Source organism: Rattus rattus, chromosome 2, assembly GCF_011064425.1.
Source record: "Rattus rattus isolate New Zealand chromosome 2, Rrattus_CSIRO_v1, whole genome shotgun sequence".
NCBI lineage: Eukaryota > Metazoa > Chordata > Mammalia > Rodentia > Muridae > Rattus > Rattus rattus.
In genome coordinates, this window is record NC_046155.1 from 176,918,343 (window position 1) to 176,945,102 (window position 26,760).

General features: G+C 40.5%; 1 protein-coding gene across 1 annotated transcript in view; it reads left to right on the forward strand.

Moving 5' to 3' along the window:
- Window positions 1–26,760, forward strand: part of Nlrp2 (NLR family pyrin domain containing 2) — a 35,817-nt gene extending 9,057 nt beyond the window's left edge. The window contains exons 4-11 of the mRNA XM_032895211.1: window positions 9,564–11,166; window positions 13,687–13,857; window positions 15,720–15,884; window positions 18,857–19,027; window positions 20,825–20,995; window positions 22,224–22,394; window positions 24,821–24,991; window positions 26,622–26,760. Of these exons, the coding sequence (XP_032751102.1) occupies window positions 9,564–11,166; window positions 13,687–13,857; window positions 15,720–15,884; window positions 18,857–19,027; window positions 20,825–20,995; window positions 22,224–22,394; window positions 24,821–24,991; window positions 26,622–26,760 (2,762 nt within the window). The remainder of the gene's footprint in view (window positions 1–9,563; window positions 11,167–13,686; window positions 13,858–15,719; window positions 15,885–18,856; window positions 19,028–20,824; window positions 20,996–22,223; window positions 22,395–24,820; window positions 24,992–26,621) is intronic.

Sequence of the window (26,760 nt, forward strand, 5' to 3'; positions counted from 1 at the left end):
GGTTCAGTCTTAGCAGGACCCAGGGCTTCCCCTTCCACTGGTGCTCTTACTAGGATATTCATTGCTACCTATGAGGTCAGAGTCCAGGGTCAGTCCATGTATAGTCTTTAGGTAGTGGCTTAGTCCCTGGAAGCTCTGGTTGGTTGGCATTGTTGTACATATGGGGTCTCAAGCCCCTTCAAGCTCTTCCAGTTCTTTCTCTGATTCCTTCAGCGGGGGGTCCTATTCTCAGTTCAGTGGTTTGCTGCTGGCATTACGCCTCTGTATTTGCTGTATTCTGGCTGTGTCTCTCAGGAGCGATCTACACTTCTGCACTTCTTTGCTTCATCCATCTTGTCTAATTGGGTGGCTGTATATATATGGGCCACATGTGGGGCAGGCTCTGAATGGGTGTCCCTTCAGTCTCTGTTTTAATCTTTGCCTCTCTCTTCCCTGCCAAGGGTATTCTTGTTCCCCTTTTAAAGAAGGAGTGAAGCATTCACATTTTGATCATCCGTCTTGAGTTTCATTTGTTCTAGGCATCTAGGGTAATTCTAGCATTTGGGCTAATAGCCACTTATCAATGAGTGCATACCATGTATGTCTTTCTGTGATTGGGTTAGCTCACTCAGGATGATATTTTCCAGTTCCAACCATTTGCCTACGAATTTCATAAAGTCGTTGATTTGATAGCTGAGTAATATTCCATTGTGTAGATGTACCACATTTTCTGTATCCATTCCTCTGTTGAAGGGCATCTGGGTTCTTTCCAGCTTCTGGCTATTATAAATAAGGCTGCGATAAACATAGTGGAGCACGTGTCTTTTTTATATGTTGGGGCATCTTTGGGTATATGCCCAAGAGAGGTATAGCTGGATCCTCAGGCAGTTCAATGTCCAATTTTCTGAGGAACCTCCAGACTGATTTCCAGAATGGTTGTACCAGTCTGCAACCCCACCAACAATGGAGGAGTGTTCCTCTTTCTCCGCATCCTCGCCAGCATTTGCTGTCACCTGAGTTTTTGATCTTAGCCATTCTCACTGGTGTGAGGTGAAATCTCAGGGTTGTTTTGATTTGCATTTCCCTAATGACTAAAGATGTTGAACATTTCTTTAGGTGTTTCTCAGCCATTCGGCATTCCTCAGCTGTGAATTCTTTGTTTAGCTCTGAACCCCATTTTTTAATAGGGTTATTTGTCTCCCTGCGGTCTAACTTTTTGAGTTCTTTGTATATTTTGGATATAAGGCCTCTATCTGTTGTAGTATTGGTAAAGATCTTTTCCCAATCTGTTGGTTGCCGTTTTGTTCTAACCACAGTGTCCTTTGCCTTACAGAAGCTTTGCAGTTTTATGAGATCCCATTTGTTGATTCTTGATCTTAGAGCATAAGCCATTGGTGTTTTGTTCAGGAAATTTTTTCCAGTGCCCATGTGTTCCAGATGCTTCCCTAGTTTTTCTTCTATTAGTTTGAGTGTGTCTGGTTTGATGTGGAGGTCCTTGATCCACTTGGACTTAAGCTTTGTACAGGGTGATAAGCATGGATCGATCTGCATTCTTCTACATGTTGACCTCCAGTTGAACCAGCACCATTTGCTGAAAATGCTATCTTTTTTTCCATTGGATGGTTTTGGCTCCTTTGTCAAAAAAATCAAGTAACCATAGGTGTGTGGGTTCATTTCTGGGTTTTCAATTCTATTCCATTGGTCTATCTGTCTGTCTCTGTACCAATACCATGCAGTTTTTATCACTATTGCTCTGTAATACTGCTTGAGTTCAGGGATAGCGATTCCCCCTGAAGTCCTTTTATTGTTGAGAATAGTTTTAGCTATCCTGGGTTTTTTGTTATTCCAGATGAATTTGCAAATTGTTCTGTCTAACTCTTTGAAGAATTGGATTGGTATTTTGATGGGGATTGCATTGAATCTGTAGATCGCTTTTGGTAAAATGGCCATTTTTACTATATTAATCCTGCCAATCCATGAGCATGGGAGATATTTCCATCTTCTGAGGTCTTCTTCAATTTCTTTCTTCAGAGGCTTGAAGTTCTTGTTGTACAAATCTTTTACTTGCTTGGTTAAAGTCACACCGAGGTACTTTATATTATTTGGGTCTATTATGAAGGGTGTCGTTTCCCTAATTTCTTTCTCGGCTTGTTTCTCTTTTGTGTAGAGGAAGGCTACTGCTTTATTTGAGTTAATTTTATACCCAGCCACTTTGCTGACGTTGTTTATCAGCTTTAGTAGTTCTCTGGTGGAACTTTTGGGATCACTTAAATATACTATCATATCGTCTGCAAAGTGATATTTTGACTTCTTCTTTTCGATCTGTATCCCTTGACCTCCTTTTTGTTGTCTGATTGCTCTGGCTAGAACTTCAAGAACTATATTGAATAAGTAGGGAGAGAGTGGGCAGCCTTGTCTAGTCCCTGATTTTAGTGGGATTGCTTCAAGTTTCTCTCCATTTAGTTTAATGTTAGCCACTGGTTTGCTGTATATGGCTTTTACTATGTTTAGGTATGGGCCTTGAATTCCTATTCTTTCCAGGACTTTTTATCATGAAGGGGTGTTGAATTTTGTCAAATGCTTTCTCAGCATCTAATGAAATGATCATGTGGTTTTGTTCTTTCAGTTTGTTTTATATAATGGATCATGTTGATGGTTTTCCAGATATTAAACCATCCCTGCATGCCTGGGATGAAGCCTACTTGATCATGGTGGATGATTGTTTTGATGTGCTCTTGGATTCGGTTTGCCAGAATTTTGTTGAGTATTTTAAGGCGTCGATGTTCATAAGGAAATTGGTCTGAAGTTCTCTTTCTTTGTTGGGTCTTTGTGTGGTTTAGGTATAAGAGTAATTGTGGCTTCATAGAAAGAATTCGGTAGTGCTCCATCTGTTTCAATTTTGTGGAATAGTTTGGATAATATTGGTATGAGGTCTTCTATGAAGGTCTGATAGAATTCTGCACTAAACCCGTCTGGACCTGGGCTCTTTTTGGTTGGGAGAACTTAATGACTGCTTCTATTTCCTTAGGAATTATGGGGTTGTTTAACTGGTTTATCTGTTCCTGATTTAACTTCGGTACCTGGTATCTGTCTAGGAAATTGTCCATTTCCTGTAGATTTTCAAGTTTTGTTGAATATAGGCTTTTATAGTAAGATCTGATGATTTTTTGAATTTCCTCTGAATCTGTAGTTATGTCTCCCTTTTCATTTCTGATTTTGTTAATTTGGACACACTCTCTGTGTCCTCTCGTTAGTCTGGCTAGGGGTTTATCTATCTTGTTGATTTTCTCAAAGAACCAACTTTTGGTTCTGTTGATTCTTTCTATGGTCCTTTTTGTTTCTACTTGGTTGATTTCAGCTCTGAGTTTGATTATTTCCTGCCTTCTACTCCTCCTGGGTGTATTTGCTTCTTTTTGTTCTAGAGCTTTTAGGTGTGCTGTCAAGCTGCTGACATATGCTCTTTCTTGTTTCTTTCTGCAGGCACTCAGCGCTATGAGTTTTCCTCTTAGTACAGCTTTCATTGTGTCCCATAAGTTTGGGTATGTTGTACCTTCATTTTCGTTAAATTCTAAAAAGTTTTTAATTTCTTTCTTTATTTCTTCCTTGACCAGGTTATCATTGAGTAGAGCATTGTTCAATTTCCACGTATATGTGAGCATTCTTCCCTTATTGTTATTGAAGACCAGCTTTAGGCCGTGATGGTCCGATAGCACGCATGGGATTATTTCTATCTTTCTGTACCTGTTGAGGCCCGTTTTTTGACCAATTATGTGGTCAATTTTGGAGAAAGTACCATGAGGAGCTGAGAAGAAGGTATATCCTTTTGCTTTAGGGTAGAACGTTCTATAAATATCCGTTAAGTCCATTTGGCTCATGACTTCTCTTAGTCTGTCTACGTCTCTGTTTAATTTCTGTTTCCATGATCTGTCCATTGATGAGAGTGGGGTGTTGAAGTCTCCTACTATTATTGTGTGAGGTGCAATGTGTGTTTTGAGCTTTAGTAAGGTTTCTTTTACGTATGTAGGTGCCCTTGTATTTGGGGCATAGATATTTAGGATTGAGAGTTCATCTTGGTGGATTTTTCCTTTGATGAATATAAAGTGTCCTTCCTTATCTTTTTTGATGACTTTTAGTTGAAAATTGATTTTATTTGATATTAGAATGGCTACTCCAGCTTGCTTCTTCTGACCATTTGCTTGGAAAGTTGTTTCCCAGCCTTTCACTCTGAGGTAGTGTCTGTCTTTGTCTCTGAGGTGTGTTTCCTGTAGGCAGCAGAATGCAGGGTCCTCGTTGCGTCCAGTTTGTTAATCTATGTCTTTTTATTGGGGAGTTGAGGCCATTGATGTTGAGAGATATTAAGGAATAGTGATTATTGCTTCTTGTTATATTCATATTTGGATGTGAGGTTATGTTTGTGTGCTTTTCTTCTCTTTGTTTTGTTGCCAAGACGATTAGTTTCTTGCCTCTTCTTGGGTATAGCTTGCCTCCTTATGTTGGGCTTTACCATTTATTATCCTTTGTAGTGCTGGATTTGTAGAAAGATATTGTGTAAATTTGGTTTTGTCATGGAATATCTTGGTTTCTCCATCTATGTTAATTGAGAGTTTTGCAGGATACAGTAGCCTGGGCTGGCATTTGTGTTCTCTTAGGGTCTGTATGACATCAGTCCAGGATCTTCTGGCCTTCATAGTTTCTGGCGAAAAGTCTGATGTGATTCTGATAGGTCTGCCTTTATATGTTACTTGACCTTTTTCCCTTACTGCTTTTAATATTCTTTCTTTATTTTGTGCGTTTGGTGTTTTGACTATTATGTGACGGGAGGTGTTTCTTTTCTGGTCCAATCTATTTGGAGTTCTGTAGGCTTCTTGTATGCCTATGGGTATCTCTTTTTTTAGGTTAGGAAAGTTTTCTTCTATGATTTTGTTGAAGATATTTACTGGTCCTTTGAGCTGGGAGTCTTCACTCTCTTCTATACCTATTATCCTTAGGTTTGATCTTCTCATTGAGTCCTGGATTTCCTGTATGTTTTGGACCAGTACCTTTTTCCGCTTTACATTATCTTTGACAGTTGAGTCAATGATTTCTATAGAATCTTCTGCTCCTGAGATTCTCTCTTCCATCTCTTGTATTCTGTTGGTGAAGCTTGTATCTACAGCTCCTTGTCTCTTCTTTTGGTTTTCTATATCCAGGGTTATTTCCATGTGTTCTTTCTTGATTGCTTCTATTTCCATTTTTAATTCCTTCAACTGTTTGATTGTGTTTTCCTGGAATTCTTTCAGGGATTTTTGAGATTCCTCTCTGTAGGCTTCTACTTGTTAATTAATGTTTTCCTGTGTTTCTCTAAGGGAGTTCTTCACGTCTTTCTTGAAGTCCTCCAGCATCATGATCAAATATGATTTTGAAACTAGATCTTGCTTTTCTGGTGTGTTTGGATATTCCATGTTTGTTTTGGTGGGAGAATTGGGTTCCGATGATGTCATGTAGTCTTGGTTTCTGTTGCTTGGGTTCCTGTGCTTGCCTCTCGCCATCAGATTATCTCTAGTGTTACTTTGTTCTGCTATTTCTGACAGTGGCTAGACTGTCCTATAAGCCTGTGTGTCAGGAGTGCTGTAGACCTGTTTTTACTGTTTTCTTTCAGCCAGTTATGGGGACAGAGTGTTGTGCTTTCGTGTGTGTAGTTTTTCCCCTCTACAGGTCTTCAGCTGTTCCTGTGGGCCTGTGTCTTGAGTTCACCAGGCAGGTCACTTGCAGCAGAAAAGTTGGTCTTACCTGTGGTCCCAAGGCTCAAGTTCGCTCGCGGGGTGCTGCCCACAGGCTCTCCGCAATGGCAGCAACCAGGAAGATCTGCGCCGCCCCTTCCGGGAGCCTCCGTGTACCAGGGTTCCAGATGGCCTCTGGTGTTTTCCTCTGGCGTCTGAGATGTGTGTGCAGAGAGCAGTCTCTTCTGGTTTCCCAGGCGTGTCTGCCTCTCTGAAGGTTTAGCTCTCCCTCCCACGGGATTTGGATGCAGAGAACTGTTTATCCGGTCTGTTTCCTTCAGGTTCCGGCGGTGTCTCAGGCAGGGGTCCTGCCGCTCCTGGGCCCTCTCCCATGGGAGCCCAGAGGCCTTATACAGTTTCCTCTTGGGCCAGGGATGTGGGCAGGGGTGGGCAGTGTTGGTGGTCTCTTCCGCTCTGCAGCCTCAGGAGTGCCCACCTGACCAGGCGGTGAAGTCTCTCTCCCACGGGTTCTGGGACCAGAGAGCTGCTGCAGGCCGGGATCCGCGGGTGTGGGACTTCCGGTAAACACAGGACGTGCCCGGTCCTAGAGGAATTCTGCCTCCGTGTGTCCCGAGATCACCAGGCCGCTTTCTTGCAGCAGAAAAGTTGGTCTTACCTGTGGTCCCGAGGCTCAAGTTCACTCGCGGGGTGCTGCCCACAGGCTCTCTGCGGTGGCAGCCACCAGGGAAGATCTGCGCCGCCCCTTCCGGGAGCCTCCGTGTACCAGGGTTCCAGATGGCCTCCGGTGTTTTCCTCTGGCGTCTGAGATGTGTGTGCAGAGAGCAGTCTCTTCTGGTTTCCCAGGCGTGTCTGCCTCTCTGAAGGTTTAGCTCTCCCTCCCACGGGATTTGGGTGCAGAGAACTGTTTATCCGGTCTGTTTCCTCCAATACTCTGTTTTTAATCCATGGAGTTAAATTTGTACTGTCCAACTTTTCGTGGGTATGGAGCATACCTAGTCTTTTTACCAGAGGTCACACGCTTTATGAAAATAGGCTTTTTTTTTTTACAATCCAGATTTTATTCCCCTCCTGGTCCAACCTCCAATTATTCCACATCCCATTCCTCCTCCCCCCTCAGTCTCCACAAGGATGTCCCAACCCCACCAGACTACTAAACTTCCTGAGGCCTCTAGTCTCTTGAGGATTAAGTTTATCTTCTCTGACTGAACCCAGACCCAGGAGTCCTCTGCTGTATATGTGCTGGAAGCCTCATCTCAGCTAGTGTATGCTGCCTGGTTGGTGATCCAGTGTCTGAGAGATATCAGAGGTCCAGGTTAGTTGAGACTGCTGATCCTCCTATAGGGTTGCCCTCTTCCTCAGATTCCTCCAACTTTTCCCTAATTCAACCAGAGGGGTCAGCAGCTTCTGTTCATTGGTTGGGTGCACATAACTGCATCTGACTCTTTCAGCTACTTGTTGGGTCTTTGGGGGTGGGGCACTAGTGATAGGTCCCTTTTTGTGAATGTACCATAGCCTCAGTAATGGTGTCAGGTCTTGGGGCCTCTCCTTGAGCTGGATTCCACTTTGGGCCTGTCACTGGACCTTCTTTTCCTCAGGCTCCTCTCCATTTCCATCTCTACATTTCTTTCAGACAGGAATAATTATGGATCAGAGCTTTGACTGTGGAATAGCAACCCCTACAGTGGGGAGAGGGAACTTATTGAACCCACCTCCAACAGAAAGACATGACATCAAATAAAAATAGGCTCTTCTTTCCTTCCCCAGTAACTGTCAATTGCCAATAGATCCTTAGCTAGGGTGGGACATTGTGCCCACCCCAAGTCACCCATCCTCCCTATCACTATGTTGGGATTTTGTCTGGCTTGAACTTACACAAGATTTGTACATGCTGCCCAAACTACAGTGAGTTCACATGTGCAGCTTTTCTGTCAGGTCCTGAAAATGCTTTCCTTGTCAGTCATCCACCAGCTCTTTCTACTCCCTTTTCTGCAATGGTCCCTGATCCTTGGGTAGAATGTGCTATAAATGTTCCATTTCAGGCATGACACTCCTCAGACTTTCAGATCTCATATTAAGGCCTTAAATGTTTCAGATTTTCCCCCTTTTGCATAATACTACTGTGAACTCTAGAGATGAAAAAGTTTGTTTCTAAGCATCTTGGTTTTAATTGCCTGGATCTCCTATAATGAGAAAGATTAGGACAAAAATTGAAGTTATATATGTGTTTCTTCACCTGGGAGATACCCAGCAGATGAAAAATACTATCAAAGCAATCTTAAAATTCTAGTTTACAGAGCACTTCCAGCAATGAATTGTGAATTCCAGAGAGAGAGGAGAAATGTAGCTATGCCACAGGGATAGTAAAGGAATGAGAATTAACCATATGGATTCTCTGTTTTCTCCCCTTTAGAGAGAGAGAGAGAGAGAGAGAGAGAGAGAGAGAGGCACCTTTGTGATATAAACCCTAATTAGAGGTAACAAAGGAGTAAGGGAGTTTTTCCTTACCCCTTTATACTCTTTCTTTCTCTATTGTTAGTACAAATTAATTCTCATACTGAAGAGATCGTTTCCAGCATCGTATCCTGGTCTGTTACAGAACATATGTACACATGGCTTCAAATAAACATATTTTCACTCTACTTTGATAGGTGCCTAAGAAGTGGGAAGTGTTACAGCTAGATAGCACTTCACTTCTTCTCAACTAACATTTGCAAGCAGTAATAATGAACTAACAATGAATATCACAGGGAATCACTTTCTGAGCTCTTATGACTTGTTCTGGTCCAGGAGAAAAAATAGACAAGTTATTCTAACAAACTGCATTGGCAGCTTTTTAAGTATTGGTTGGTGTATATGCTAACTATAGATAATAATGGTTTTTAATGACATCTTCATACATATATAATGTATTTGTATATTCACGCACATCATCATCTCTTGTTCCCCTTCTACTCCTGCAACATTTTCTCTTCCCAACTGATACTCCCCTGTCTCCCTCTCCCTCACCCTGTCCCTCTTCATCTCCATCACCCTCTCCCTCTCCCTCCCACTCTCCTTCCCCCCCCCCACCATGTGTGTGTGTGTGTGTGTGTGTGTGTGTGTGTGTGTGTGTGTGTGTGTAGGACTGCTTATAGAAGCATGGACACCTTACCAGTGGCTACAATGATGGAAAAAATGTGTACCATCCCCTATAACCACTACTGCTTATGCATTCTCACAAAGGTTTTCAGCCTTGTGAGCCACTCCCAGACAATAAATCCTCAGAGAAGATGTTCTGTGATGCTTTCCTGCTCTATAATGAATGTTCACAAGTTCAGTCTTGCCCAGGTGATCTCAGATTCTGGAGTATAAGAATATAATAATAATGCCACACCTTAGAAAATGCTACCTTTCCTTTGATTCTTATATTTTTACGCCTTCTTCTTCAATGTTCCCTGTGCCTTGAATGATATGATAAAGGTGCAGATTATTCAACATATTCTTACTCTTTCAGGGCCAGTCACAAGTTTGATAACAACTACTCACATTAAAGAAAAGCATCTCTGACTAAACTGTCATTGCTAACCTGTGGGCATCTATGTAGACATCAAGCAGAGGCATCTGACTGTACTCACATGTCCATACCCACATACTCATATAACCATAATTAAAGCTTTTTAAATTCTTTCTAATTGGACTCTTTTTAATAGAACCTTTGCATACAAAATAAGATGTCTACATCACATCTTGCTGAAATAAACTTGGATTTAAGTTGCTTTTTAAGAGGTGTGTTCTTTAATTTCCTTTTCTACTTTATACAAGATAATTTTTCACAATAACAAACTATGTTCTGTTTATCCCCCCCCCCAATCACTGATGGTAAAGAGCACAAACATAAAAAGGAATGGAGGAATATGTACAATGATAAATGGAAGAAGAACTTCTGGCCTAAATGCAATAAAGAAATCTATGTGGATACTGAGAGCTACAGGACACTCCTGACATTGTGTAACCCGAAGATAGAAGCGCCATTTGCTTATACAATTGTGCTGCACGGCCCTCCAGGCTCTGGAAAAACCACAATGGCAAGGAGGTTAATGCTAGAATGGTCAGAGAGTAAGCAGGCCCAGAGTTTTTCATGTGCCTTCTACATCAGCTGCAGGAAACTTAATAATAGTAAACCTTGCACTTTTGGCCACCTCCTCTCCATGGACAATCCCTCCTGGAGATACTATATGATTCGGCGTCTAGTCCTGTCAGAACAATTCTTATTTGTGGTAGATGGTTTTGATGAGCTGACATTCCCAGCAGGAGCTCTGCTCCGTGACATCTGTGGTGACTGGAACACAGTGAAGCCTGTAGAGGTCTTACTGAGCAGTTTGCTTATGAGGAAGATGGAACCTCATAGCACACTGCTGGTAACCACACAAACACAGTCTTTGCACCAAATCTACCTCATGGTAGATCAGCCTGTCCTAGTAGAAACTCAGGGTTTCTTAGAGCAGGAAAAACAGGAGTACTTTCAGCAATACTTTGAAGATGATGAGGGCGAGGAAGAGGGTGAAGGTGAGGGAAAGGCACTGAGAGCTCTCAAGGAAGTGAAATGCAATGAACCTCTCTTCCAAATGGCCTCACTTCCTGCTGCGTGTGGAATATTCTGCCTCTGTCTGGAGCTAGGAATGAAGAAGGGGGAAGACCTGGCTCTGACATGTCAGACCTACACCTCTATGTTCCTGAACTTCCTCTGCAGAGTCTTCCTACAAGAAGCCTGTGATGGCCATCTCAACAAGCAACTCCAAATCTTATTCAAGAAAATATGTATCCTGGCTGCCGATAGTCTCTTAGAACAGGTGCCCATACTCTGTGAAGAAGACTTCTTGAAATTAAAATTGAACCTGAATAAATTGCATCCTGTGGTGTACAGGTGCATCTTTCTTGAGGACAGTTCCTGTGCAAGCTGTCTTTCTTTCATCTGCCTCAGTATCCAGCAGCTCCTGGCTGCCATAATATTTGTTCAGGAACTTGGGCAAGAAAGCAAGGATGTCTCTAAATATAGTATACAGAAGATGCTTTCTAGGGAAGCAAGGTTGAAGAACCCCAACCTGTCTGGAGTGCTGCCATTTGTATTTAGCCTCCTGAACAAAACTCATATTCAAGAGCTGGAGACCATTTTTGGCTGCCAAATATCAATGGGGGTCAAGAGAAAATTCCTGGAGTGTGAGTTGGGGGGAAATAAACCCTTCCTATTACTGATGGATCTGCAAGAGATCTTTTCCTGTCTCTATGAATCTCAGGAGGAGGAGTTTGTGAAAGAAGCCATGGCCCTCTTTGGGGAAGTCTCCTTGCATTTGAAAACCAACATGGACCTCATCCATGCTTCATTCTGCCTCAAGAACTCTCAGAACTTGCAGACAATGTTCCTTAAAATAGAAAAGGCAGTCTTCCCAGAGAATTTTGCTACACTGGAGTCCACAGCTGAGGACCAAAGGTAAGAACCCTATTTTCCTCACATGCTTCTGAATGGTTTTTCTTTTTTCTTTTTTCTTTTTTTTTTTTTTTTTCATCCTTATTAACTTGGGTATTTCTTATTTACATTTCGATTGTTATTCCCTTTCCAGGTTTCCGGGCCAACATCCCCCTAGCTCCTCCCCTTCCCCTTCTCTATCTGTGTTCCCCTCCCCATCCTCCCCCCATTGCCGCCCTCCCCCCAACAATCACATTCACTGGGGGTTCAGTCTTGGCAGGACCCAGGGATTCCCCTTCCACTGGTGCTCTTACTAGGCTACTGAATGGTATTTCTACCTCCAACTCATCCCATGTGCATTTAGTAAGAGGCTAATGTCTCTCATTCTCAGTATGTCAGGGTAGGACATTTTGTATCTGTTCAACTTCCTTCCTAATTAATAATAAAAGGTAAAGTTATGATATAATTAAGGATGCCAGCCTGAGAGTTAAATATCTTAGGTTCTATGGTCTCTCTTTCAGTGAGCAATTGCTTTATTACTTTCCTTACAGCATTTTCATACATATTCTTAGTGGATTCTCCTGCCTGTACCCCTCATCTCCCTGTTCACCATTTATGCTTAAACCCTTTTACTCGTGGATAACCCCACTTCCACTTTCACACGACATATGTTTTTATTAAACTCAGTTATTAAGTATGTGTGTACAAAAGTCAGAGACTAGCTTACAAAAACCAGTTGTCTCCTTGAATCTCACATATCCTAAACATTGAATTCATCAGGCTTGGTAGCAAGCACCTTTTCCCAGTGAATCATCTTGCCTGTCCTCACATTATATATGCTCTGTTATCTTCTCCTTAAAGTCATTTGTAAAATGAAATTTTACTAAATATGTCCCACTTGAAGGACTTACTCTGTATTGCTTTCAAGTATAAAAACTATTTTCTATGTTCACCATTGAGATCAAACACAGCTCTTAATGAACACTCCACATGCATACTATCATTGAGCTAAAGTTTCATTTCTCTGAACACTATTTTCTAAATAATCCTTAAAGCACTTTTTGTTTTACCCACTTAGAGATGCTTTTCTATTTTTCCTAAGTGGATAGCATCATTAGCCATTATAGAAGTGGAAATTAAAGGTATTTTGAGGGCCTGAAGAGACAGCTCAGAAATAAGAGCACCTGATGCTCAGCCAGAGGAACTGGATTCAATGCCCAGAGCCTTCATAGTAAATTACAACTGTCTATATGTCCAGTTTCAGGGTATATGCATGTACACAGACATTCATGCAGGCAAAACCTCACACACATAAATCATAAATTTTCAAATTCATACATTCTGCCCTAACATGCCTTAACCTTGTACCTTTCTTAACCTGAAGCACTATTTCAGTATTCAATTTGTCTTTTTTAAATTGCTGTATATGAGAGAATGTTAAGTAATTGCCCTTCTGGTTTAGCTTACTTCACTTTATAAAATATCCTCTGTGTTGCTGCAAATGACTAAATGTTATTGTTCTGTAAAGAAAATGAAATCATAACAGTTCCAGGAACATGAATAAATTTAGAAATTATTAATCAAAGAAGGCAGATCCAGATAAATACCATGTTCTCTTTCAAACTGATTCTAGATTTTAATGTTTTATGTATGTGTATATATACATGAGGAAGATAAAGTTATGAAACTACACAAAACTGTAGTGATTAATTTTTGTGAAGCGAATATAAAACTAGAGTCATCTGAGAGAAGAAAACATCAATTGAGAGATTGGCTTGTAAGCAAGTCTGTGGGACATTTTTGGTTGATATTGATGTGGGAGGGCCCAGCCCACTGTTGGTGGTTCTATTGTTAGACTAGTATTTCTGGAGGGGGTATATTAGAAAACAGATTGAGCAAGCCATAATCAGTATTCCTCCATGGCCTGTACTTCAGTTCATCAGTCATGAACTGTGATCAGGAAGAAAAAGGCAAAATAAAACCTTAACTCCACATGTTGCTTTTGGTCATGGTATTTAATTGCAGCAATACAGAAAAAATTAGACCAAGGAGATCCCTTAAGAGAAAAGAACTGCAGGTAATAGAATATATGGTACATGAAAACATAAGGGGATTAAAAAGAAGCAAGCAGGTGAGTGGAGATGGACCAGGAAGGACAAAGTACACAGGAAAAAGTCATAGCAACCATCCATTTGGATGCAAATATAAAAGACAAATTTCAAAGGCTTTTGTAGAAACTTTGAAGATGGGCCAATCCTTAAAGTTCAGTCCTTAAATCATTTATAGTGAGGCAAGTGCAAAGACCCGAGTTTAGATCCTCAGAACCCACACAAAAATACAAGGTTGTGAATGCCTGTAACCTCAGTGATAAAAAGATAAAAGTTGGAAGCTTAAGTGCCTGCTGGCCTTGCCTCCCTGATACAGTTGCAAACCAATGAGAGATTCTGCCTCAAGCAAAAGGTGGAAGGTGCTGGAAGATTCATAGGAGCATGCAAGCACACATGAATACATGTAGAAATAAAATTAGTCTCTTTGTTTTTGTAGGTTCCAGGACAAAAAATGCATGCTAACTCTCTGGACAGACTTTTGTGACACATTTCATTCAAATGAGAAACTGGCCTTTCTAGAAATCCATGAAAGCTTCCTCAACAGCTCTTCACTGGAGATTCTTTGTGAAAAGCTGTCCTCTGCTCCCTGCCATCTCCAGAAAGTGGTGTAAGTAGGAGTTGATCTCTGGAGGAGAACCCCATATCATACAACCAAAGTGTTCACAATTATAGAGTACTGGAAAAATCCTCAAACTCATATCCCAGACTCAAACCAGATATCCAAGACACAGGGAAATTAGGTAGCCCTGCCATTTAAGTTTATCTAGAGAAGAATCATGTAGTAACTGTATAATGCAGAATACAGTTTTGATGTCCACAAATACCATAAGAAAAATCAAGATCCCCAGGCAGTTTGAATCCTGCTATGGCAACCATTTGGCTCTAAATAGAACAGAGTCACCAACCTATGTGGGAACTTGAGTGATGTATTTGTTGGAGGGAAGAAAGTTGGTCTATATATTATAGAATGGTGAGTAGGGTCCCTCCCTCACCTCCACATGCCAGATATCAACAGCACTTTCTGCCTTCAGTCTTAAGAAACTTCTGTGTCTACAGGTATCCAAGTATCATCTAGTGTCCTCAGGGGACACAGAATCATGACAGGCTGAAAGCCACTGATGTAGAAAGATAGAGAGCTTGTACTTGAGGCATGAGCATAGAAAGTCAACTGGGCAAAGTTATGTGTCCATTACCAAAAACATGTAAGTAAATTAATGAAATTGGAATAAAATGAGTTGTGTGCAAGAAAAAGGTTAAGTCTGTAACTGAAATGCATGAGGGCAGAGTATGGGGAACATTTCACTCTTACTTGAGGTTAATCTGTAGATTGTGTGCCTAGAAGATTGAAATCTAGGAAGATATAAATCACAAGGATGTCAAATCGTTTCTAATGAGAAATGTTAGACAATAGAAACAAAGCTTGAGTTGAGATAAGATCTGAAAATAGCATATGCTGTAATGTTATTATAATATCAATATTATATGCTCCATATTGGCTAAGAAGAGTTGAGGGTGGTTTGGCAGGGTTGGTTTAGGTGGTCTTTTGAGATGGTGGTCTATGTAGGCCTGGTTTTCCAATAGCTCATTTGTAGAGCAAGATGGTTTCAGACTTCTGACACTCTACCTGTCTCCCATATGGTCAGATTACAGACCTATGCCACCATACATAACGTGAGAGCATAGATCGTCTGTAATCTCCCACACACACAAAAATGGCTTATTTGACACAATACAATCTTTATCCATTTTCTTGTAACTCTATGTCCAGAGAACCTGATACATTCTTTTGGAATCTGAAGGCAGCTGTACTCACACAAGCATATACCCACACACCTACTCATACCCACACATAGATAAATACACTGCAACATAGTTAAAAATAAATCTTTTTAGAATCTGTTTTATATAGAGATTATCATATGGTTGCACCAAAAAAGGAGTATCTCAGCCCAAATCAACATGTTTCTTGATCATTTCAGGAGTGTAGGATTGTAACTATGAAGTGGAAAATGGTAGCTGTGTGAGATGATAGATGTGTTAATTATCTTGGTTTTGTCAATTATCAGACAAGGTGTACCTATAACAAAACCATGTTGTATAGCCTCAATACAAGTCTGTCAACAATGACTTGAAGAATGGGGTAGTTTAATTTGGGGGAGCCAAAATGTAAGCAAGTGCATTCCTTTGCTTCTGTTTATTGTGCAGTAGAGGTATAAAAGTCAAAATCATCTTTTTAGAAATTTTTATTATATTTATTTATAATTTTGTGGAGAAGAATGTGAGGTATATATTTGTGTGAGTGGAAGCCAGAGGACAATTGGCCAGAATTGGTTCTTTTGTTTGACTTCGTGGGTCCCTGAGATCAAACTGAAGTTGACAGGTTTGGTGCCAAGTATGTCTATTTACTGTTGAGTATGTTTATTTACTCAACAGCACTCAATATCTCCTCTTTTGTGTTCTTTTCCTCAGCCTCAAAAATATTTCCCCAGATGATGCGTACGAGAAATTATGCCTCATTTTTTGTGGTTATGAAACCATCTCACATCTGACTTTGCAAGGTGGTAAACTGGATAGCATGATTCACTCACTGTGTAAGGTTGTGAAAAATCCAGCATGCAACCTGAAGTTTCTCAGGTCTGTCTCGTCATTCCCTAAAAGTGTGGTCATATAAAACTATCTCAGGTCTTTCTATATAGCAAATCTAAATTAGAGGTAAAGATTTCTTATTTTTAATTGATTATTTTCTTTATTTACATCCCAAATGTTATCCCCCTCCCAGAGTTCTTTACTCCATCCCTTGTCCCCTTCACCTCTAAGAGGGTGCTACCCCCCCCACCAGATGCCTGCTCCTTCCCTGGGCATCAAGTCTCTACAGGATTTGGCATGTCCTCCCTCACTGAGGCCAGACAAAGCAGTCCTCTGCTACATATGTGCTGAGGGCCAGCTTGTGTTTGCTCTTTGGTTGGTGATCTCTGAACCTCCAAGGGGTCCATTTTAATTGACACTGTTGGTCTTCCTCTGGGGTTGTCATTATCTTCAGCTCCTTCAATCCTTCCCCTAACTCTTCCTTATGAGTCTCCAACCTCATTCATTCCTGGTAGAGCCTCTCAGAGGACAGCCATGCTAGGCTCCGTTTGCAAGCACAATATAGCATTAGTAAGAGTATCAGAGTTTGGTTCCTACCTGCGGGATGGGTCTCAAGTTGGCCATTCCTTTTCTCTGCTCCATTTTTGTCCCAGAATATCTTTTAGACAGGAACAATTCTGGGTCAAAAATTTTGAAGGTGGTTTGACGTTTCCATCTCTCCACCAGGGGACCCCATCTAACTACTGGAGGTGATCTCTTCAGGTTCCCTCTCCCTACTGTTGAGCATTTCATCTAAGATCACCACCACTGAATCCAGGGAGCCTCTCACATACCAGGTCTCTGGGACTTTCTAGATATCTCCACTCCCCACCTCCAGCAGCCCCATATTTCCATTCATTCTCCTGGCCCTCTGGGATTCATTTCTGTCTCCCTAATAAGATTGTTTATGCAGAGAGAGAGAGAGAGAGAAAGAGAGAGAGAGAGAGAGAGAGAGAGAGAGAGAGAGAGAGAGACCCAACCTTCAGAGCATATAGACTAAAAGATAGAAAAATAATTCAGTCTTCACCTTCTCTAAGTTCTGAACAACATAAACAACTATATATGACAACCCTGTGACCAAGAAGCTCCTAGAGTTTAAGTAATAGCCCTATTGGGTCATTTTCTTGTGGTTGTTGTAGTTATATTCTTCTTGAGTTGTCATTCAACATAAGCTTGAAGACTCCTACTTCCCAGCAAAGGTGCTCCAGAGTATCAGTTAAACCCTCCACTGGCATCACTTTTGACTGGGATATTAGCTGTTGGGATGTTCCCTACTGCTTATATCACCAACCCCATCCTGTGGTCCATGGATCCAAATATGACCACATTTGAACCAGCAGCAGTAGGAGGGACACAGTGTTAGGCCACAAACCATGCTCTGTATTCCCCAATATGTAATATTCACCAATTTGTCTAGGTCCTCTTGTCAATAAAGAGAGGGGATTATCATACAATCCATAAGGACTAGGACATGAGGTAAAACAAGTCATGAGATAAGTTGTAACTATTGTGAATACTATCCATGGAAAGTGGCCTTTTTTCCTTTTACTGAGAGAATTATCTTAGAGTGAAAGTGTATGAGTTGAATATTTGAGACTCAATTTTCACTTTAAATAAATAAGATAATGTCCAAAATGAAAGGAAAGTCATGTAAGTTCAATGTTTATTATTTTTTGAAACAATTGGCAGTCCACATAATATGCTGATACCTTGATTCAACATGGTTACATGGCTACAGTGTAACTCTAAGAGAGAGGCTCTTCATCATCTTTAGTACATTTTAGCTGTGGGAATGTCTACATATCATTCAGTGTGTGTTTTCGACTTAAAACATTCAATGTTAAGATATAATTATTTCCAACATAAAATTGGAGATAATAAAACCCCTCACTTGCCTACAATCATGGGACTGGGGAGACTGAAACAAGAGGACTGAAACTTTGAGATCCACATAGTGAGACCCAGTCTCACAGATAATATATGAAGCTGGGTTTGGTGGTGCATACCTTTGATCCAAGAACTTGGGAGGCAGAAGCAGGTAGATCTCTTGAGTTCAAGGGCTAGCCTTGTATACATAATGAGTTTGGAGTCAGTCATGGATACATAGATAAACCCTGTCTTTAAACTATATATATATTCATACATTCATGGCAGTACAATTTGCAATACATATATGCACATGGGTGTGGGACTATCCTTGAGGCATGGGCAACCTACCAGTGGTCACAACACCAAAGAAAAAGTGATTCTCCCCTCACCAATCTGACCTTGATGGCTGATATCTCTTCAGCTACAGATGGGGCTAAAAGGGAACATGAATTTGGGATGGAAATCTGTTGAGTTGGCAGTATGAATTAGTTGTAGAAGATGTGAATAAGATATATTATTGGGTGGGTGGGAAAAGATATATTATATATCTGTATAAAATATTAAAAGAGTGAAAATTAATTTGAGATAGGATATCACTGTGTAGTTCTGACTGGCCTGGAACATACTGTGTAGACCATACTAGCCTGTCCCCTCCAGAGATCTGCCTGCCTCCACCTCCCAAGTACTAGTATTAAAAGCATGCATGATCAAAAAAATTACATGAAAGAGAATGAAACTTGCTGAAGTTAGGTAATTTAGACCATGTTTTTGTAATACAAAATGGCTAAAGAGTATAAACATTGTGCCTTTGAACAGCTAGGAAGTAAGCCATTCATTCCTATAATAGGAAAGAAAACTCAAAAGTTTGTAGGAAGTTCATCCAAGGAGAACAAGCTTGATCTGAAACAATCTGATACCTTCAATTGGCGACAGTCAGTTTCTACTAGCTTTTTGTAAGCCTGATTTGATGTTCTACTATCTCTTTCAATTAGTTCTCTTACTTTGGCCTGCTATATACTTAACTAAACTCATTCACAATAGCAAGAACAGCTATTCTACCTACATCATTCTCTGAACCGTTCATAACATACTTGTTCTCATTTCTTCCATAGCCTGGGATCTTGTTCTACCACTGCTCAGAAATGGGATGACTTCTTCCCAGCCCTGAAAGCCAATCAATCCCTGATAAGTCTGGATCTCACAGACAATAATCTCTTGGACAAGGGTGTGAGGCTTCTATGTAATACTTGGAAGCAATCAAAGTGCATACTGCAGAGGGTATCGTAAGTATCTCTTCTCTTCCTATAAGACATCACTTTGGACACTAAGCTATAGACAGGAGAAACATGATTGACTCCACACTTACCAGGCAACCCATATTGTGGGATCCACTTAAATCCAAAATAAATCCAGCAAAACTCCACTAGTCAATACAGATGACAAAAATTTATTGTAATCAAGACACTACTAATCCATCAGGGTCACGGAACAAAATCAGAAACTAGACTGTGACCCTGAGGAGAAAATGCACAGTATATTTAAAGGATAAGAGCACAAAGTGAAGGGGGAGTGGAGTGGACTGTAGCATTTTCCAATCATATTTTGAGATATGGGTTGAGCAAGGGAGTTTTTACTGATCAAGTTAGGAATAAGTTCCTGGGCTTGGGAACATGAACTTAGTTTGACCCTGCCAGCAAAATGGAGAAGTTGCCCTTGAGCTGTCTGGATTCAGACAACTGTTTCCTTATAATAGAAGCCATTCAGTTATTGGGAAGTCCCCAGTTCCCCTAGGAACTTGAATTTAGTTTACTAAACTAAACTATAAAAACAGATACTGAAAATGAAATAGTAGTACTTGGAGTAATTTTCTTTGTTCCCAACACTATTAGCCCACCCATGCCTGTAGACACCTGGTGTCTTCTGAGTTTTTGACTGTACATCACTCATTTTGTTCTTCTCCCTCTTTTTGTTGAGAACTTCATGCATGCATATGTGTGTGTCACTTGGTAAATCTCATCACCCATTTTTCTCTCCTGTGAATTCCCTCCATCATATCTTCACCAGTCCATCCCAACTTCACATGCTCTTTGCTTAAACCCACTGAGTCTACTTTCCGTACGTGGGGTAAGACAATCTACTGCAAATGTACTAATGCCTCACTTTAATGTTAAAATTCAATTATGAACATCTTTTGGCATAGGTATAGTCATGTTTTCCATTTTCATCTCAGGGTACTCTAGAAATATAGCCTTGTTAAATTGAAGGTAGTTGTTAACATACCATAATTTTTGTTTAAATTAAATATAATGTGTAACATTTATTGAATATCTTATTAAATGCAATGATCAAATTGTACTTAATACCAAAGGGCAGTAAGTCAATGAAATATATGATACTTTATCTAAAACAAATAAAAGGCAGTCTATTGGAGCATGGGTCACCTCTCAGGAGACATATCCCTGAAGAAAACTTGACTCTTCATATCCCAGAAACCATCACCTGCCAAAAGCTCCTCAGCACAAGGCCCTCCCTCATCCATGCTGGATTTTAGCTGGCTTAGCCTTAGGAAGTCTTAGGTTGCTTTCCTAAGTCTAAATCCCTCATGTGATCATGACTATGTAATGGAAATCACAAGAACTTGAGTTTATCTTCTGGGGACAGCTGGAAATGCCCTCTCCTGTCTTGATATATGATTTGTTTGTTTAGTTGGTTTGGCTTGGTTTGAGGTCTTTGTTTTAGGTGGGAATTTTTAAGCTTTATACATGTTTACCATGCATACTGGCATTCTCGCCCCCACCTTCCAGTTTCCCCTCTACAAATCTCTCTCATTTTTTCCTATTCATCTTATTTTATGATGCACCAAGATAACCAGGGCCATGTGTAAGACTGTGGGTTTATAGCTATGTGTCAAAGCCTGATGGGCTCAGCAGAGACACAATTAAGGATAGTAATTGCCCTTCTCCTAAAGTCTATTCATAGACAACAGTTGAATTGAGTGGGTCCCTGTAAGCCTCTCCCCTTCCTAGACTTATTATTGGTAAGCCAGTCCTTCTTAGTTCAGTTGTGTGACGCATCCACAGGTTGGAGAACTGTCATCTCACTGAAGTCTGTTGCAAGGACCTCTCTTCTGTTCTGATGGTCAGCCAGACTCTAACACACCTTAGCCTGGCCAAGAATGAACTTGGAGATAATGGAGTGAAAAAACTGTGTGAAAGCTTAAGCTTCCCCAAATGCAAACTACAGACCCTGGTGTAAGTCTTCTCTGCCTGCAGACATTGGAGCTGTGGGGGGTGGGGGAGGCGCTGGGTGGTAATGGTTCCATGTAACTTAAGTAAAGCCCTAGCTTCAGTATTTCCACCATTATAGAATTTGTGGTGTTAATATTCTATAGGGAATTGGAAGGAAGATCTGGTTTTCAGATCTGACTTCCTTTTTGGTTTTGGTTTTGGTTTTGGTCAAGGGTGGTGTCATATGTATCCCAGGCTGGCCTAGAATTCACTGTATATAAGACTTTGAATTCTCCTTCTCCTACCAAGTATGTGGATTATAAGGATGTGCCACCATTCCTGGACTTCTTTTACTTCTTTTAAGTTTTCGTAAAGTATGAACCATTGAGTCCAATTAGTACTGCTAACACAAATTCAGGTGTGGGATCATCCATTTGAGGGAAGCACAACCTACCAGTAGGCACCTCCCAAAGAATAGCGACTTTACCTCCTCCAGCAGCCATTGACTATTAATAGTTTTTAGTAGTGAGAGGAGAAGGTCCTCAGAAACCCTCCCCCATATTATAGTATTTTTGCCTGACTTGGTCTTCTGGAGATAACCAAGGTTACTGTGACTTCATGTGTGCTGCAGTCATGTCATGTCCAGAAGACACTATTTCACAGCACTCCTCTCCATCTTACATTCTTTCTGTCTTTTCTGTAAGACAGAATCTCCTTGCCCAGGCTGGCTTTATATTCAAATCAATTCTCCTATTTCAGACTCCCAAGTGCTATGCCACCAAGCCCAGCCTAACATCTTCAAGTTTGATTTTAGCACTATGCAACAAAAAGTATACATGGTTGGGTAGAGGTTGGATCAGTAAGCTCGATATGACCCCGGTTTTTATATGGAATCTCTAGGATCCATTTTAATTTTAGCATAATTTTTGAGATTAAAATGTAATTACAATATTTTCCCTTCCATTTCTTCCCTCCAAACTTTACCATATATCCTTCCCTATTTGCATTCAAATTTATGACCTCTTCCCACAAATTGTTATTGCATATATATATATATATATATATATATATATATATATATATATATATATATATACTGTTGATGCCATATAATATTATTTGTAGATGTGTTTAAGGTTTGACTAATACCAATGGGTTGAGGTTGAAGGTTGTCGTTTGGGTGCATCATCCCAAAATGGACTAAGGTGTTTATTTGTTTCTGGTTTTCATCCCTCTGCATGTGATTTTCCAGTCTGTGGTCCTGTAACATCACCAGCAATGGTTGCCACTATCTCTCAAAGATGCTCGGACAAGCACCAAGCCTGAAGCACTTGGATCTGGGGCTAAATCGAATTGGAACCACAGGTGCAAAGTTTTTGTGTGAGGCTTTGAAGAGCCCCAAGAGTAACTTGAAAAGTTTGTGGTGAGTTGTACCTTTTTGAACTGCAATCTGTACCTCAAAGAAGCTTTCAAGTGTAGCAAATGCCTTCAGGAGCAATAGGGAGGCCTTGAGTCAAATCAGTTGAGTATTGTATCATATTTTTCTAGTATTCGCATCTTCAGCTGGTACATAGAGGTCAGTAGGACAACATGAAGGAATTGATTCTCTCTTCCCAACACATGAGATCCAAAGTTCAAACCCAGGCTGCAGGCTTGACTGCAAGGGCTTACCCATTGATCTACCTCTCTAGTACTAAGTTGAATCTTCTTTTAAATCACCAGGCAAGGGGCTATAGAGATAATGCTCAACAGTTAAGGTCTCTTTGTTGCTCACAAAGAATATTAATTTTGTTCCCAAGCTCGCATCAAGTGGCTCCAAATTGGCTGTAACCACCAGCTCCAGAGGATCCACTCCCTTCTTACCTCATTGGCTACACAACCATGTATATAAAATTGTTCTTTTCTTTCTTTCTTTCCTTCTTTCTTTCTTTCTTTCTTTCTTTCTTTCTTTTGGAGCTGAGGACCAAACCCAGGGCCTTGCACTTTCTAGTCAAGCGCTCTACCACTGAGCTAAATCCCCAACCCCTAAAGTTGTTCTTTTAAAAAAGGTTAGCTAGTGGATATGATTGCTTGCTGTGCAATCAATTAGACTGGGGGTCATATTCCAGCATCAACATAAAGTATAAAAAATCAAGTGTGATAGTATATGCCTACAATGTCAGCACTGGGAAAGCAGGGACTGGGGCGTCTCTGGAACTCAAAGAGTAATTTCAAGTCAAATTACAAATCCCAGCTTCATAAAGAAACTTATTTTAAAATATGAGATGAAAAATGTTGAAAACAGTACCAACACAGTGGCACATATGTACATTCACATATGAACACATAATACAGTTACACAAACAGGGTATACAAATACCTCCTCTGAAAAAAATTCAATATGAGATTCATCAAGCCAAGCAGAAGCACCCACTGCTGCCCAACTTCCAAGGATTATAGAGATAAGAGTTGGACATTGTACCTATAGCTTCAGTAAGGTCAATGGAGTCTACTTGATTCTGTCCTACAAATCCCAGACAAGTTAGGAGCATCAATCAAATACTCTTAATGACAGCCCTCAATTGTGCAAGACTCATGATGGATAATACTCTGAATAGAAGTGCAGTCATATGATTGTCACTCAACAAATGTCCTCCTTGTTCACTCACATTGTCATAAATGCCAGGGTTCCTCATCTTATGGCTGAGTAATACTCAATTGTAAATATTTATCACACTTTCCTTAACCTACCAAATCTGTTGGTGGTGCTTTGGTTGTTACTTGAACTATATCAGTAGATCTTCAATGAATGACAGGAAAACTTAAAAAAACAGATTACAGAAGCAGAGAGTAAGACTTCCAAGGACTAGGGGTGGAAAAGTAAATATTGAGAAATTTTAATATTATATTATAATATATACAATTCTATATAATAGTATAAAACAATAAATTTGGGAGCTCTAACAAAGTATAGTGATAACCAAATTATTTCTTTGTGGTCATAAGATTCTCATAAATGTACACCAGGTGTTTTAATCCATTCCTTCACTACCCCCAAGTCTTTCCTGGGACTGCATAATCCATCTTCCTCCCAATTTCATGTTCTTTTATTGTTGTTATTATTAGTATCAATCAGTCCACTTAGTCCAGTGAATACTGATCATATACACATAGGTGTGGAAACATGGACAACCTACCATGTCTTCATCTCCAAAGTGACTCTCCCTCGGTCAACTGATAATAGCTCCTCGGTAAGGAGTAGTGCCTCTAGAGACCCTCTCTCATCTATGCTGAAATTTTGGCTGGCTTGATCTGTACAGCCCTCATGCAGATAACTTCAGTTGCTGTGAGTTCATGTGTACATCAGTCATGCCATACCCATATAATAGTGTTTCGCATCAGCTCTTAGTCTATCTATCCCCTCTTATAAGATGTTTTCCTGAGCCTTGAAAGGAGAGAGGTTGATGAAGATGACCTTCTATGGTTGTGCACTTTATCATTTATTCTTAGCATTGTAACCAGTTATGAGTCTTCATTAACAATACTTAACTGTAAAAAGAAGTTTCTCTGACTAAACTTGAAAACAACACAGATCATAGTTATAAACAAATATTTCTCAGTTGGACAGTGTAACCATCTAGTGAAATGACATCCAGTTCCCTGTTAGAAAACTTTCAACCCTGTTTACAGTACCATATTGCCTCCTTTGTAACAATTCAAATCCAAGCAGACACTTGTTGGTAACCCCCATAACTCTCATGCCCCTATTTTACAAACAACCACAACTTACCTAGAATGGGAGTATTAGAGTATACAGGATCTAGTACTGGGTAAGACTTAATGAGTTAAGTTTTGTGTTTGGTCTGCAAGGCTGTGTGGATGCTCCATCATTCCAACGAACTGCAAAGACTTCTCTGAGATTCTCAGAAGCAACAAGAGCCTGAACACTCTAGACCTGTCTCAGAACGTCATGGGAACTGATGCAGTAAAGATATTCTGTGAATCCTTGAAACTCCAAATTTGTCCCCTCCAAACACTCAGGTGCGATCCTACTATTTCCTATTTCATAGTGTTTTGTACATGAAGGTTTTGGGGGTGGTAGTGAGGACAAGCAATGCTCCAGAATGGTTCACTATTGACATCAGTCACTGGCAATCAGCTTCATCCATGGGCATCCAGTCAGCAAATGATATTTTAATTTTTCAAGAGGGCTTCTCTATATAGCCCTGGAACTCACTTTGTAGACCAAGCTAACCTCAGAAATCTGCCTGCCTCTTCCTATTGAATGCTGGGATTAAAGATATGTATTAACACATCTAGTGGTTGCCAAACAATATTAACCTTCTTCTTACCCCTTCTGTTGCACTGGTAGGTAAACAGAGTCATAGAGTAAATGCATGGCAGACCAAGAAGCCACAATTGTTAGACACTTGTCTATTAGGGAAAACAAACTTCAAGTCTAACATGGTGCCTCAAAAATTTGGGAGCCTGGTGTGATAGCTCAGGCCTGTTCTCTGGACCTTGAGAAGTTAAGATAAGAATGCCATATATGGGCTTACATGGTGAGCCTCAAGCATTCCTCAATTATAGCATGAGATGCTCTCTCAAAATATCACAAATAAAAATGGGGCTGGGGAAGATAGACAACTTAATGAAGTACCTACTACTAGTACATGAGAACCTTAGAGCACACATAAATGAATGAAGGTATGAGTTTGTAATCCACATTGTCTGGCCTCAATGAGAGAGGATAGCCTAGTCCTGAGCGACTTGATGTGCCAGGAGACGAGGATATCCAGGCCTCCCTATTCTCAGAGGAGGAGAGGGGATATGGGGAGGAGTTCTTTTGAGCAGGGACCAGGAGAGGTGGGGCTGATATTGGGATATTAAGTGAATAAATAATTTTTAAAAAAGGTGGAGGTGGGGAAGATCAGAAATCCAAGGCCATCAATAGCTATATAATGAGTTTGAGGATGAGACCCAATATACTGGGGCTGGGGAGTTAGTAAAATTCTTGCCGTGCTAACATGACCTTAGTTTGAATCATTAGTACCCACATAGGCATGGCCATACAGGTCTATAACTCCAGTACTTAGAGAAGGAGTTGGAAAGATTCTGACAGCTTACTGGCTAGTCAGTTTAATCAAAATGATAAGTTCCTGGGTGTCAGTGAGAGACCCTGCCTTTTTCAAAAACTAAGATGGTTGGGAATAAGCAGATGGCTCGGAGGTTAAAAGCCCTTGTTGCTTTTGCAGAGGGCCCAGGTTTGCCTTCAGCACCTGTAAAGTGGCTCACATCCATCTGTAACTCCAGCTCCAGGGATTCAGTGCCCTCTTCTGAGCTCCCACAGGAACCAGGCATGAGGCATGAATGTGGTGCACATACATACATACATGCAAAACACTAATATAAAAAAAGTTGGCATTTTGGTAAAGAATCAGTTGAGAGATGCCCCCGTGACAATCTCTAGCTTCTATATATTCAGGTGCAGGAGTGTATTCCACCAATATATGCATGGACACACATGCATATAACAAAGTAAGATTTAAAATATCACTCTCCAATTCTACCTTGCAGTGTAATATTAAAGTGATAACTTTCAAGGCATGTGGGAACTTTAAGTTTCCTCAAAACATCAAGAAACCATTTTTCTCCTCTGGTTGCAACCTAGGTTGAAATTTGATGAAGCTAACCCCAGTATCCAGAAGCTGATCCAAGAAATGAAGGAGAGCCATCCACAGTTGAGCATTACCAGTGACCAAGTGGATCCTAAGAAAAAGAGTCATTCTTCCCCTCATTTCATTTTTTGA